Source organism: Episyrphus balteatus, chromosome 1 (assembly GCF_945859705.1).
Source record: "Episyrphus balteatus chromosome 1, idEpiBalt1.1, whole genome shotgun sequence".
NCBI classification, from domain to species: Eukaryota; Metazoa; Arthropoda; class Insecta; order Diptera; family Syrphidae; genus Episyrphus; species Episyrphus balteatus.
This window is the reverse complement of record NC_079134.1, coordinates 159,778,983-159,793,993: the sequence shown is the minus strand read 5'-3', so window position 1 is coordinate 159,793,993 and position 15,011 is coordinate 159,778,983. Positions and strand designations below refer to the sequence as shown.

The following is a 15,011-nucleotide window of genomic DNA, read 5'->3' as shown; positions in this document are numbered from 1 at the left end:
GTCTAAACAAAAGAAATTAATTCCAATAAATGACCCAATAAAAAAAGTTTGTTAAATTGAAAACATTTATTTCATTTTTTTGTTGTTCAAAACGAAGTCAATAAACTTAATTTTTTAGTTCATGGACCATTCAAATGATTGACACATAACATGTTTTCGATTTGTGTTTAAATTTTTTCTTGGAAAAATAAAAATATTGTGACTCATGACACACAGCAAACTTAAATTGATTGGACCGCAATGCAATGCAGACACGATATCTGCAAAGGATTGTAATGAATCATGTCAATTTTTCTCTCTCAACAGTCTTCTATATGCACACAAAGTTTCGCTTTGTCTGTGTAAATTATCTGAATATGGACATTTTCTTTATTTTTTTTTAGAGATGTCAGCTCTTGTATCCGATGAATTGAATTTATGAAACGAATCGTTCTCCTTCGTTAATTGCGCACATATACACAACACTCGTCGTCGTTGTGAATCCTGTTTGGACAATCTGCAATTTGCACCTTATTCTTCTTTTTTTTTTTTTTTTTATTTTTTTTTTTCTGCAAACTTAGTTTATGTCTCTATAAATGGCGACCAAGTGAAAACTTGTGTGAGTCTATCATGTGGCTTGTACAACTTTACCCTACGCAATTTATATCTCTACCGGTTTATTATATATTTTTTTTTTGTTCGTTTGTTTTAGTTTTCTTTTTCATTTATGGGCACCTTCCTTCCTTCCTTTTTATAGAAGTGGAAGATACAGAGATACACTATCCTATCCTATTTTACCCCCACATACTCATAGAGCCATCATCTCTATGCAAGAGTGTTGTAGACTAAAGAGTGAGCTCTTCTTTTACTGTTTTATGCATGCATTTAAACATGCAACCAATTTTCGTATTTGTAGTTGAAAATTCTATTAATAGAATTCATAATGTTGCATGGAATGCTGAATATCAGGAACGTACTTATGCACTGAAAGAAATATTTACGATGATTTCAAGGATAAACAATATTGGAATAGTTTTTGGGACTCTTATTTTTTAGTTGTATGTTTGTATATTTGTTACTTCGGGAAGAATTTTTCCATCGATTTTAATCTAAACTCCTCATGACTTGAAAATGTTTGTTACTGGTTGCTTTTGCAAAATTAAGTACTTTAGAAACTGATTTGCAACCGATTTAAAAACTTTTCTTTTAAGTAGGTAGTTTCTTGTTTCAGTTTACTTGAAATTAGTTTGCAAACCGGTTCGATATTAGTTTGCATCTGATTTGAAACTTTTTCGGCGCATTCGAAAACTAATTTGGTATGAAAATCCAATTTCAGGAATGGTAAAATTTTTTTTGTAAATTTCTACTTCCTACTTTCCAAATTTAAACAAAAAAAATTAAAAAAAAAATCATCGGTTGAAAACACTCGAAAAAGCTTGGAGCAAATAATTTGTGTATCCCGTTATTCATGCAAAAAACACTTTAGAAATCCTTCAGAAATGCAATTTTTGGAGCATCAGTTATGCCTATAGATTCGTTAATTTCAGTGCTTTAAGAAATTTTCTAAAAATAAAAAAATTGTAAAAAATTGATGTTTTTCAAAAATCATTATTTCAAAAACCGGACGCTTATAAACTTTTTGAATCATATTTTTATTTCATTACCTTTCCAGTGGAAGATTTTAAATTACAAAATAAAAAATAGTACGGGAAAGTTAGTAAAAAAATAGGCATTTTGTGGAACGAAATATAGGAAGGCTGATTTTTTCAGATCTGAAAGAAGGACATTAGAAAAGCTTAAGTCCTGGTTTTCGGGACGCCAACCCCCTGGCGAAATCCACCATTTTGATAAACGCGAATTGGTCTATATCTACTTAACTATTGGTTTGACCGAATAAGTTACTTAACCAAAGTTAAAGGTAATATAAACATCTTTTCTTGTGCATTCACTATTTTTCAGCGAGAACAACACTTTTGAGGTTATGTCGTTTCATTTTTTATTTTTTCGGTTTTTTTAATTTTTCTCAGTCCTTATGATAGTTACATAATTGTTTAACATCATAAAAGGTGGATGTTTGACTTAAAACAAAATATGATTACCACAATATTGTAAGTTTTACCATTTTTTTTTTTTAATATTAAATTAATATTTAGAGGAAATTGTCCGAACACCTAAATAATGAAAAAAACACCTCTTCTCATATCAAATTTTTCTTGTTTTCGCATATCGTACACGATTTAGCCTTTTTTCATACTTTATGCAATAAAATATAGTATATTGTTTGAAAATTTTGAGAGGGATTGCTCTTTAAGGTTCTGTATCTTTGGTTCGAAAAGACATATAATCTTCAAAAGTATACCAAATTAATGGAAATTTGATGCTCTACAACTTTTGGGATGATAAAAAATTATGTAACTATCATAGTGACTGAGAACAATTAAAAAAACCGAAAAAATAAAAAATAAAACGACATAACCTCAAAAGTGTTGTCCTCGCTGAAAAACAGTGAATGCACAAGAAAAGTTAATTATATTACCTACAACTTTGGTCAAGTAACTTATTCGGTCAAGCCAATAGTTAAGTAGATATAGACCAATTCGCGTTTTTCAAAATGGCGGATTTCGCCAGGGGGTTGGCGTCCCGAAAACCAGGACTTAAGCTTTTCTAATACCCTTCTTTCAGATTTGAAAAAATCAGCCGTCCTGTATTTCGTTCCACGAAAAAGTCTATCTTTCCTGTACTAAAAGCCTTTTCAAGAAATTACACTTTCTCAACGATCCACGATTTGTTAGTTGTTTTGAAAATCCATCGATCTTCTATTATTTTAAATTTTTTGGAATTTTTTTAATCTACATAACTATTGGTTTTGAAAGTTGCCCTTCCTTTTGCAAAAAAAAATCATTTCGGTATCTTTTAGATTTTAGACAGTTTTGTTAAAGCCGTTTTACCCCTATTTACCCTATTTCCAGATGAGAATCTAGATGAAAGAGTAATTATATAACAATTCAGCAGCATTCGTATCTTTTGTAATAAGAAAGTAATAACCGAGTAGTGGAAATTGTTAGTGCAAACTTCACTCTGATCTCTGACCCATTTTCACAAGCGTAATAAAAACAAGCCCACGATTATTTGTTTGCTTTTCTTCCATCATTATTGCCCAGTTTTGTGTTAATTTTTTTTTAGAACTATAAAATCCGTTAAATGTGATTTTTGTCTGCGTGTTTAAATCAACAAGAGCTTTCGTATTAGCAAGAATTTTGCTTAGCAAAGTGTTGGGTCAAATTAAATTGGTTAACTCAAAATTTTAAAGAGGATAAGGTACTCGTATGTTTTTATAAAACAAAAAAACTTTTTATAACTTCAAACAGAAAATTCTGGTTTAAATATTACAATTTCCCTTACATAAGTATTTTTAAAACTAAATTAAAGTACCTACATAAGATCCAACAGGTTTTCTAATTTTTTTTTTTATTAACTGCAGCCATAGAAATAAGGACGCACATTCACGTTTCATTTGATATCATTTCGTGTGCCAGCAAGGTACCTTCTTTTTTTCGTTTTCGTTTTCCTAATGCGTGTTTAATGGGATTACACATGTTATTTTTGTTCAAATCCACACTTTCCCTTCTTAATTATGTGGTTTTGTTTTGTTTCAACTTAATTAACCAATTGAAGTACCATTGACACTATACAAACAATTAAATCTACCACCAAAGGTGCGGTAAGATAAGAAATTTAAAAATCTGGGTCGAAGAACTTGATGTTTTCTTTTTAAGTAAAAAATGCACAGGTTTAAATGATATATATATGTAATTAGAACAATCGTAAAATAAAAAAGAATGCAACTAAAAGCTTTAATTTGGAAAAAACGGTTTAAATCAGTATTGAGAATAAAACTTACATTTTTACCTCAATAATCATGTTGCGTGCTGTCTTTTTCAATCTTTATTTAATAGTTAGAGAAAAGGAAATATCCTAAGTTTTCAACTTAATTAACCCCTTGTAACCCAACATCGTAAATTTAAAAATTAATAATGTCAATCGAAAGGGCTTTAGCTATAATAAAACACGTATTTTTTAAAAATTCAATAAATTCATTATTTGCTTAGTTATTTCGAAATTTACGCAGTAAAAAAAAGTTTAAATAATTTATTGTTGTATATAAATGCAAAAATTCGAACAAAAAGCTACCTAATATTTATTTTTAGGCGCATTCCTAAAATCCAAAAATAAAACCCCGTTAGTTTATGCACGAAAAATATTTTTTCCGAATTTCGTAGTTTGTACATAAATTTGCTTGTTTCCCAAAAAAGCCGAACTTTCAACATTAACTGCCAATTAAAAACTATTGGTGCTATTTATTTGAAATATGGCGCATTATTTCGATAAAGCAATTCTTAAAGATTATGTAAGAAGCTTTAAAAGAATAAAAATATGTTTTTCACAGCTTTTGGGCGATCTTTTTAGGTTTGTTACAGAAATGTCACATGGGGCTACAAGGGGTTAAGCATCAAACACAAACTTAAACTACTCGTTTATTTTTTTTAAGGTAAGAGTATGAGAATTCGAAAAGTTATTTTTCATGCAACTTGAATGCAATAGATACTTTCAAAAACTTTTTTTTCTTTCATTTTACAAAAAAAAAAATAAAAACTTTTTCCTCAGTCTTTATTTTTTTACATAAAATAAATCGAACTTATTTAACTATCCATATCAATATTTAATATTTTATCTGTAACACAAAACGTACCTTTTGAATTACCAAAATCCAATTGTCGACTTTGTATGACATCGTTTTTTTAAATGAAAGCTGCTGATTATGCTTTCTCAAAAGTATTCAATTAACCATGTTGCTAATGAAATTAAACAATAATGTAAATGTTTGTATGTATGTACTTTTGTTTCCTTAGAACTCACGTGTCAATATGCATCATCTTTTTCAATTTTTTTTTTCTTCAATTCAACAAAGCACCTACACATTGTAGTGCAGTGGGGCGACCTTTCTTTAAAAACTGGGCTAAAATTAATTAACTTCTGATCTATTTTTGTCATTGTTTTTTCCACAAAAGAAAAATCATAAAATATAATACTTCGTTTGTTAACTCCCAAGTTTTTAGATCTTATTATGTACTTAATATGATTTTGAATGGAATTTGATTGTTGAGAAGATATTTAAAAAACAATAGAGTGAATTTTCTCACTCTTATTATATAAAAAAAAAAAACAAAGTAGTTAACTTTTGAGTGCCTTAGTATTTAGAATAACTAACAAGTGACTCATCTATTTGGATTCAATAATGGTAATACTGATACCTTCAAAATCTGGATTTATGGGTAGCAAACTTTTTGTAGACTTTCAATCATTGCTAAGATTTTATTTTCTTCAATTTTCAAACGATTCAATTAAAAATAATTATAGTTTATAAATGGACACGTTGTAGTTCAAATGTATGCCTAAAACTGATGTCCACACAGAAAAAATTAAGTCACTTAAAATCAAGACGATGATCATCTTAAATTTATCTTAAAATAATAAGATTTCTTATAAAAAAAAAAATTATTCGTTTAAACTCTATTTAAATCAAAGTGAACTTCATTTCATTTTAATAAGAATTTTCTTCCTTCTTATAAAAGTGTATCTGTTAAAAGTAAAAATATTTCTCATTAATTTTATGTGTATTCTTGTTGAAATTAAAAGATTAACCAAATACAAAAGGATGTTCATTCTAATTTAAAAGGGTTCTTTTGTTTCAATTTTGTTTGTACACACAGAAGATTTGTTCACTTATTTTAAGACGCCAGTTATTTATTCGTTAAAAAAAAATATGAAGAAATTAACTTAATTTAATACTGATTATATTTGTTTTTAGCATGTCTTTTTTTTCCGTGCAAGTGAAAAAATGTAGAGAAAACTCTATTTTTGAAATTCTTGATTTTCTGAAGTCTGAATTCGAAATATCTTATTTTTCGAATGGTTACAAAAATTAAAATCGGTTAAAAGTTGACGAAGCTAGAACTGCCATATAAGTAAGTCGTTTGGTTAAAACAAAATTGAAATTTTGAGATTGGCAACCGTATGCCATGCACAGACGCACAGATTTTTTTAAACTTATTCATAATAATATTGGTTTTGATCAAAACCTCGATACAAATGTTTTTTTTTTTTTTAAATAACTTTCAAAAACTTCTTTAAATTTTCTTTATCGCTATATTGGCCAATTATGTAATTTTTAGTGACATCATTGCTGCATAACTTTTTTTAAATTAACTAATTTTCGAATTAACACTTGTCCCACCCGTGATAAACAGTTGTTCCACCCGTGACATTTATAACTTATTTTTGTAGGTATATAAAGAATATCATTTCTATTAAAGATTTCAATAAAAAATGTAAATAGATTGACAGAGATTCTTTATCTCAAAATCGCTTCTTTTTTGTCCCACCCGTGACAGTAGAGAGTACCCTTTTTATTTTCAAAAGTAATCAACTTGAAGTATTTTTCTTTGGCATACATTTTTGTACCTTCAATTATGTGCGTTAATAGAATTTGAAAGGGAAACATTAAATTAATTGTACAAGTGTCCCACCCGTGACGATGAAATGCCCTTATTTTAAAAGTGAGCGGACTGAAAAATAAATAAAAACACTCAAAAATTCATATTCCCTTAAAAGAACAGACATACAAAGTCAAAGAGGGCATGGTAGTACATAGGTTAACTCAAAAACAAAACTTGAAAATATTATCAAAATCCTTCCCGAAAAGCTCGTCCAAGGCAACTAACAACATCTTCTTTGATTTCAACTTGTGTTTTCAATTTTTCGCCAACTCTTCCACATAAAATTTTCCACTGTTAATCTTTATTATTTTTAGATATATCATGTCATTTCTCTTGTTATATTCTTTTCTTTTGTTCATATTTTTTGTATTTTTTGTCGGTATTGAATTACCTAATTCGAACGTCATTATATTTTTGTATACAAATACAAATCAGTCATCGAACCATCACGACTCAAAAAACAATAACAAAACAAAACAGAAAAAAAAAATACAACATTTCTCGCCGTGTATATCTTTATCGTCTGAGTGCGACTTTTCCAAGTCATGTTTTTTTTTTATTTTCTTTTTACGTTTCTTCATATATTTTTCCATGTTTGTTTTTGAAATTTTCTTTTCCTCTTTACAAATAAAGTTTACTTATATGATGGGTACCTGGGAGAGGGAAGCAAGTAGTCAATTTTCGTTTTACAATTTCCACCAAATGCCCCCGATATATTCCACACCTTTTTTCTCCATCAAGTCTTTTGTTTTTTTTTTTTTTTCTTTCTATGATTCACTCATTTTTTCCTAATCTTATCAAGAAACTAGCATGACTTGTCTATCTATCACAAGTTGCACCTATCGGAACACAATGAATGATAGACAACAAAACACGAAACTGTCATAAGTGGATATGATACCTTTTCGATAAGGTAGAGAAAGAGAGCTTTCACTCTTCCTCCACCTCTCGAGTCGACTCAAACTTCGTCAAATTTTTTACTTCGATCTAGATTGATGGATTGGATAGACCTCACCGAAATGATTATGATCAAAGTCTAGTATAAGAGAGCAGCAAGGCTTCATTTCATAGATACTTTTTTCCGACTACATTTTCAGACTCTCACTCTTCCTCTATATAGAGGTTTGCTGCAAGCAAACCACCGACCGGGCCACCCACCAAATGATTCACAGAAACTCTCACAAGCTCACAGAGAGCTGACAGACTGGTTCAACAACGCGATGACTGCTCTGGCTCTGGGCTCTGAGGTGAAAAAAAACACCACCACTATAACAACAACAACAAAAACAAAAAAAAAAAACAACAAACTAGAGCCCGCTCCTCGCTCGATGTAGACCGACCAAACGCGGGCCCAGTTAAACGGTTTTTGTGGCTTTTTAGTAACGATCCGCAGTTGATTTCGTTTAGTGCGTGCATTTTGTCAGCTTAAAAAAGTTGCGCGTTCTGCATCTTTTTTTTTTTTGTTGTTGTGGTTTTTCATTTATTGTTTTGCATTTTAGGTTTGAGTGAATAAATGAGTTTTTAACCCTGATATTGGCATCGAGTTTTTCTAATTTGCAAAATTAATTTTTTTTCTTTTATTTTTTTGTTTGAAAGAAGAAAGTGTAAAAAAAATTGCAATTTACAAGCCATTGCCATTGAGTGAGACAATTGAGAAAAAAAGTATTTTTATGTTGCCATTAATTAGAGTGGAAAACATCAATAAAAATAACAATGAGTAGTTATACATTTAACAATCCAAGTCGTGTTACTCAATTGCAGAGTTATTTTGCTGATAAGATACGTTCCAATGATGATTACACTCGCAACTTAGGTGGCAGTAGTAAATATTCATTTAATCGTATTGATAATCGAGTGAGTTTTTTTTTTTTCTTTTTTTGGCTTAAAAGACACAAATTAATTATGTTTTGAGTAATTTGTGTTGTTTTTTTTTTTTTTGTTAGTAATTGATTGTTTTAAATTTCCGTTCATTTGCTTTGAAAGAAATCAATTAGATCTAAAGGGTGTTTCTTTTTTGAAGTGAAATTATACAATAGTGAATTATATTTTATCAATATTTTCTGACATAATCTCGATACTGGAGTGAGTTTTCTTTTGAGTTTCTGATTTTTCTTAAAACTTGTGCCTGGATTTGTTTCATGTCAATATCTTCGAGTTCAATTTTGACAGATTTTTGTCATGATGTCATAATATAATATGAAATTGACAAAATTGAGGTTTTATAAGAAAATTCGTGAGTAATTTTGAGTGCCTTTTTTGAGTGAAATAAATTTTAACAACGAATTATCAATTCTTAGTTGTTGTTTTTTAGTCAAAGTGTCTGTCACATCTGACAGATGACAATCGATACCTTCATTCAAAGAATCAATACTTATAAAAAACACTCAATATTCTCTTTATGCAAACAAAGGAAATTCAAACTCCATTCTGGACTATTGTTCTTTCTTTCTTCAAAAATCGAAAGTCTTAGGATCAATTTATTCTTACTACATTAAATTTAAAATCGCAATTAAAAACTGGAAATTTTAAAATTTTCTATGCGATTTGACATTCATATTATTCATTTTTAATGGAAAATAGAGAGTGAATAAATTGGGATTTAGTGTAGAAATTTTATATTTGAAAAGTAAAGTGTGAAAAAGTGACAGCTTACCAATTTTTAAATCTTATATTTACAAAAAAAAAAAAACACCCTTTAATTCTATTCGTTCTATTGTCATATATTTTTTTTTTTTTATTTTCAAATAAATTCTTGAGTGAGATTAAATGAACTACATATTTGAAAGAGGTAAATACGCCCCTATTAGCATAATTAACTTAAAAATTCTTTACTTCTATAATCCTATAGAGAAAGCAATCAAGAATTGAGAAAAAATTCTTTGGAATTAAAAAAATTCTGTGTGACGTAAAAAAAAGAGGGAAATGAGTAATGTTTGGTGATTCGCATTGATAAGACGGAATTTTTTTTTAAATTTTATTTTTATTTTATCTTGTTAAGCACTTGGAGTCATTGTTTGCAAAGTTTGGGAAAAAAATTGATATTGAAAAAAAAAATGAGTAAACAAGTTAAGTAATCAAATCACTCAAAAAAAAAACTGATGTTTTTGCAATTTCTGTTATCAATTTGGTTTATGCGTTTATCGCAGTCTTTTGAAGTATGTAATTTTTTTAGAGTATGGTTAGTTGACAATGTCTAAAAAAATTATTGTTTGCCAAAAAAAAAAAACTATCTTCAACTAAATCTGTCAGCGGGACTTTGGTATCTACTTTAAAAATTTTAACTTCTCCACCACAGGTTTTGAAGTTCATGGCATTGAATTGAAGAAGTTCTTCTAATATTTTTTTTGTGTACACTGAAAAGCTAATAATTAAGATAAAACACTGGAACAAATTCAACGTTCAATTAAAAAAAGAAGTACTCCTGTATTTACAGTAAAAGTGTTTGTTTTCTTTCACACAGATTCTTAAAGGTATCAACATTTTACTTCATTAAGACACATTTCATTAAAAATGTTATAGGAGTTAGTTAGTCTTTTTTATAATAAACCTATTTCAAATTTGGTGAAGCTAGTTCGAAAGGCTGTATCAGTTCGTTTTTCCCAACGTTTACGGACTTGCTTTTTTATGGTTTGTTTTCAAAACACATGAATGGATCAGTTGTAGTAGGCTAAAACGTCTTGAATACTTCCGAAACTGTCGAACGTTGATCACCAAAAGTGGTTTTGTTCTTAAAATTTACGTCACCTTTGTTTTCCATGTCTTAAGTGCTTTGGTATTAAAAAGTCGAATGCAAAAAAATGAGCCCAAGCTCATTTCTCACTTTTCAGTACATTTTCTTCAAATCTATTGCATTTTCTCGAGAGTACAGTTATGTTAACGAAAGGTTGTTCGAACAGCACAGAACAAAAACTTTTATACAGAAAAGTTCTTCGAATCGATAGTTAAACTGCAATTTAAAGTTATCAGAATGAATTCGAAATGACTCAAAATAATATATTTAAATTGTATGAATAACGTCAAAAAAAAGAATCTCTAACTGTGATAATTGGTGTTCAAATATTGTATTTCAATATTATTTATTTTTATTTGTATTTTTCATACAACGAGATTTTTTTTTAATTAAAGATCAATGTATTGCATAGTTATTTTTGAGTTTTAATGCAAATACCTTTCGAAATAAGGGAGAATTTTCGGAATTTGTTTTTTGGAATACATGAATGAAATTTTATAACAAAATTATCTGAGAACATTTTTTTTTTTGTCAAGTTCCGTGTACCCTGTAGCTGTTATAAAATAAAACAAAAACAAATTAATAATGTACCTTATATCAATATTCCAGACGATTTTGTTTTTTTTTTTTTTATTACTTAATTGATTGACAACGTTAGTGCCAAGAATAATAGCTGTGTATAGTAAGTTGAACGTATATAAAAATGAGATCATTCAGTAGCTGATTGACTGGAGTGCACTAATTAACTAAAGAGTCAAGGTTATGTTTGTGCAACAATACTAAAAATGTTCAACTATGTACCTACTCGTATATTCAACTGTTTTTTTTTTTTTTTATTCGAATGCAATTATAATAAAATTTAATTTCATTTCATTCATTATTATTTTTAGTTTTGATTTACGAGTTGTAATGATTTAATACAATAAAATTTCGCGGCTTGAATACTTAAAAACAGATGTGTAACTTTATTCGTTTAGAAAAGCAAATGATCTAGTTTCTCGGTTTGATCTGTGTTTCGTTTTATTTTTTTTTTTTATTATTAATCTTATTAAATAAATAGTATGTACACATACGAGTATTTATAAAAAATGTATGTTACTTTAACCATTTCCGGGTCTTACAATTTTGTTCTTGATTTTTTTTTTTTGAGAATCTATAGAATTGAAACTTTTAATTTAGTCCTATAGAATCACTCTATTTATTTATGGTTTTAAAGAACACTCTTAAATCACGAGACTTTTTCATACAAAAAAAAAACAAAAAAACCGAATTTTGTTCCTATTGGTATCGAAATCCTACTTTTTTTTTAAGTTTCAGAAATAGAATATGCAGTTACTAACATGTTTTATTTTATTTAGCGGCAAATTCTTACACCTAAAACTTCATTTAAATTTTAATTAAAATTTTGTTTTAGAAAATTCTACCCAGAAGAGTGTTTATAACGATGCACAGAAATCAAAAGTATTGTCATCAAAAAACTATTATTATTATGAAAATTCAATGAAAAATAAAAGCAAGCTCTTTGAGTTTGTCATGAAAATTAAATATTCCATGGTACCTAAATATAATTATAGTTTGTTTCATTTTTGATTCTCATAGTATGTATAACATTTGTATGCAGTTAAAAAAAAGATACATTTTCCATGATGTGTATTGGTACCATTCCAAAAGTGTTTTTTCCCGCTAAAAAAACACCCTTTAATCAGAAATATTTTGGTGGACATATTTTATTATTTTTTCTATGGTATATGTAACGTCCTTTAAAAAATTTTATCAGCCTACCACTTTTTTTCAAAGATCAATTGGTAATATTGTTGTTCTTGCTCTTTATGTAAAAGACTATTCATAAAGAGTCCGATAACTTTTTTATGATGCTCGAGACATTTTGGTATTAATTTTATTCGATCGGTCGTTAAAAAATACCTCCAAATCATGTATAATATTAATAAAAATGTTTCATTTCTTATACTATGATATGCAATAAAGCAAGTCCAACGCGGAAAAACTCTTGTATCTACCCTTCCAGATGGAATACAAGGTGGCCCAATATCTCAAAATAGCTGTTATATTGAATACTACCAATGATGTAAATTTCATGCTTTTATCACGATTGAGCTGTTTTTTAATGCTAAGCCGCCTCACTATATTATTTACAAAAATAAAAATAAATAGCCAAAACATTAGTTTTTGAGATTTTTTTCTCAATATTTTATTGATGTTAAGTAAGAAAATGATCCCGATAAAAGTTTAAAGTCTTTAAATTATCTACAACTTTCATTTATAACTTTTTTTTTCAATAAGATGGCCAGAAATTCTCTAAAACACCATTTTTCACCATGACTCCTTTTTGCCTCACCCACATTCACTCCGACCATCACCATTAATTTTTTAATCTGTCTTGTTTTGCTAATATTTTTTTTTTTTTTAACTTTTGGCCTCCGGAAATTTTTTTGCCACTGTTCTACTGAAAAAGCTGTACCTATGCAAAAAAAAAATTGTCTTCAATGTAAACATCCTTTACATGAGGTCCTTTAAGCCCTAAAGGAAGGCTAGTACCTAACTGATTTATGCTCCCATTCTTTAGAAAAAAAAAATGCAAACAATAAAATTTACTAAAAATTGTTTCATTATTTTTTTTTTCTTAAAAAGACTGATTTTAGTCACACTAAATAATAGTTAAAAAATAGCTACGTCGCTATAGTTCTCACGGCGTCATATTTAATAATTCCAAATTTAAGCTGCCTATAAAAAAGATCATGTGAACCAAATTTTATATTCAAGTTTTTCAAAAATCTAAAATTCATGTTAATATTAATGGGAATTTCGTTACTAGTCATCATACCTATCTTATCTTCACCTTTTGTATTTTAATGACACTTATCGATCTATGTCTTCCTCACCCTATCCAACATTTAAAGTCGTTAACTTCACAGTAAGTATCTTAACTGTTTTCTAATGTTCGATAATGACTTTCAATATTATATATTCTACGCTCCAAAACAAAAATCATAAATTATTAATAGTTCCCCAAATGTTGTACAATATTTAAATCTATAAGTCTGTGTAATTTTTAAGTTCCACTTATGTGGAGTTTGATGTTTAATAGAAGAAAAAAGAAATCAAAAATGTCTAAGAATGTCAATAACACTTGTAAGTTTTGCTACCAACCCATAAAATAAATGTGTAATTCTGTTCCCATAAAAAGTGTGAAAATCCTCTCATTGTGAATAAGACCCCACTTCTGATATCTTGCCACACAGACTTAAAAAAAAAATCGCATGCATATAAAATGACCACAATTATAAATCAATGTATATATCCGTTATCTCTAAATAAACATAATGAATCCAATAAATATTTAAAATGTCAAACTTCCGTGTGCGATGCGATGCGCCTTTTTTGATTTCCAAATAAAAATGTAAATACAAAAAAAAATCTTTATCAACCGTTCACACATTCATTTTTATTTGTGTGCTGAATCGGAAGCCTTTTTTTAATTTGATTTATTTAATCTCTTTCATTTTCCTCTGTTTTAAATATTTAATTAATTTTTATTTTTTATTTTTTTATATTTACAGCTGCAATCGAAGCGTGAGATGTTCTTCAAGAGCGACTCACACAGCAGTCCATCTGGTCCACCGCCTACACCACCAACGTTAAACAATCATGTGAATAGTAATTCAACATCACAGGTAACACAACATAACCCAGACAAACCTTACAAACTTGAGAGCTTATTTTATGTGTGCAAAGAGCCTCTATAAAGTCTAGATAGATATAAGAGTATACTCTTTTATTCCCGATAAATATGCAAATTAATTTAAATATTTTTTAAACGGTCAAGAGCCCAAAGAGATTGCTTTATGGCTTGACATAGTGTTTTTATGCTGTGCGTCAAGCAATCACCATGCCAAGCCGCGCCGCGCTGCACCATGCCTCCGATGCTGAATAATTGTGAATTAATGGAAATTTGCTGTGTGACATTGCTGTCAGACAGTTTTTTTTTTTATGTAGATACATAACACGCATGCAATTTATTTTAGACTTTTTCCATGATGACGATGTTATAATGCATGTTTTCTCATATCGTAAAGTCTCAGTCAGGACTGTCTTTTCGATGCAAAATTTTAGAATTCATAATTTAGCATCAAAAAGAATTTTCAATTGGCATCTTTAACATCTCTCAGTTTTCCATAATCAACTCAATAAATATGTTAAACCATGTAAACAAAACCTCTATTACATTCATCGACCTCATTAATACCTTGCTCGCCATATAAATTCCTGCTTGAAAGATCTAATTAAAAGGTTCGGTATTATAACAACTATTTATTTGTATTTGTATTCATTTAGTAGTTAAAATGCATGAGACTTGATAGCAACATTCTTTCTTTTTCTCTATTGGCATCCAGGAAAAAATCAAAAAAGAAATTAACTGATTTACCAACCGTGAAGTTATGCGAGAAAAAATAAACGCGTGCAACTATGTATTTTGCATGGACTCTCCTAGTTTCCTATCTAATTAATAAAAAAAAGTAAACAGTATCGAACGCATAAAAGTGTTTCCCCAATAGTTTTTTATTCGCATTAAATTTTAGTAAAAAGAAAAGAAAACTGAAATTTTGCAAAATAATAGGCTGAAATATAACTCATTTAAATAATAAAAGGCTCTCTTTGGAAGATTTAAGAAGCAAATTGTGCCAACTGAAGAAGCACGTTCCAAGATATTGCATAAAATTTGAAAT

At 28.7% G+C, this 15,011-nt stretch overlaps 1 protein-coding gene across 9 annotated transcripts in view; it reads left to right on the top strand.

The window, feature by feature from the left end:
- LOC129906545 (protein peanut) overlaps positions 1 to 15,011 on the top strand; it is a 96,207-nt gene that overhangs the window by 56,635 nt on the left and 24,561 nt on the right. For all 9 annotated transcript variants that reach the window (XR_008770825.1, XM_055982339.1, XM_055982341.1 and 6 more), the window contains one exon: positions 13,845 to 13,958. Coding sequence is in view for 8 of the 9 variants with exons in the window: in XM_055982339.1 (XP_055838314.1) it covers positions 13,845 to 13,958 (114 nt within the window). In the remaining variant the exon portion in view is untranslated. The remainder of the gene's footprint in view (positions 1 to 13,844; positions 13,959 to 15,011) is intronic.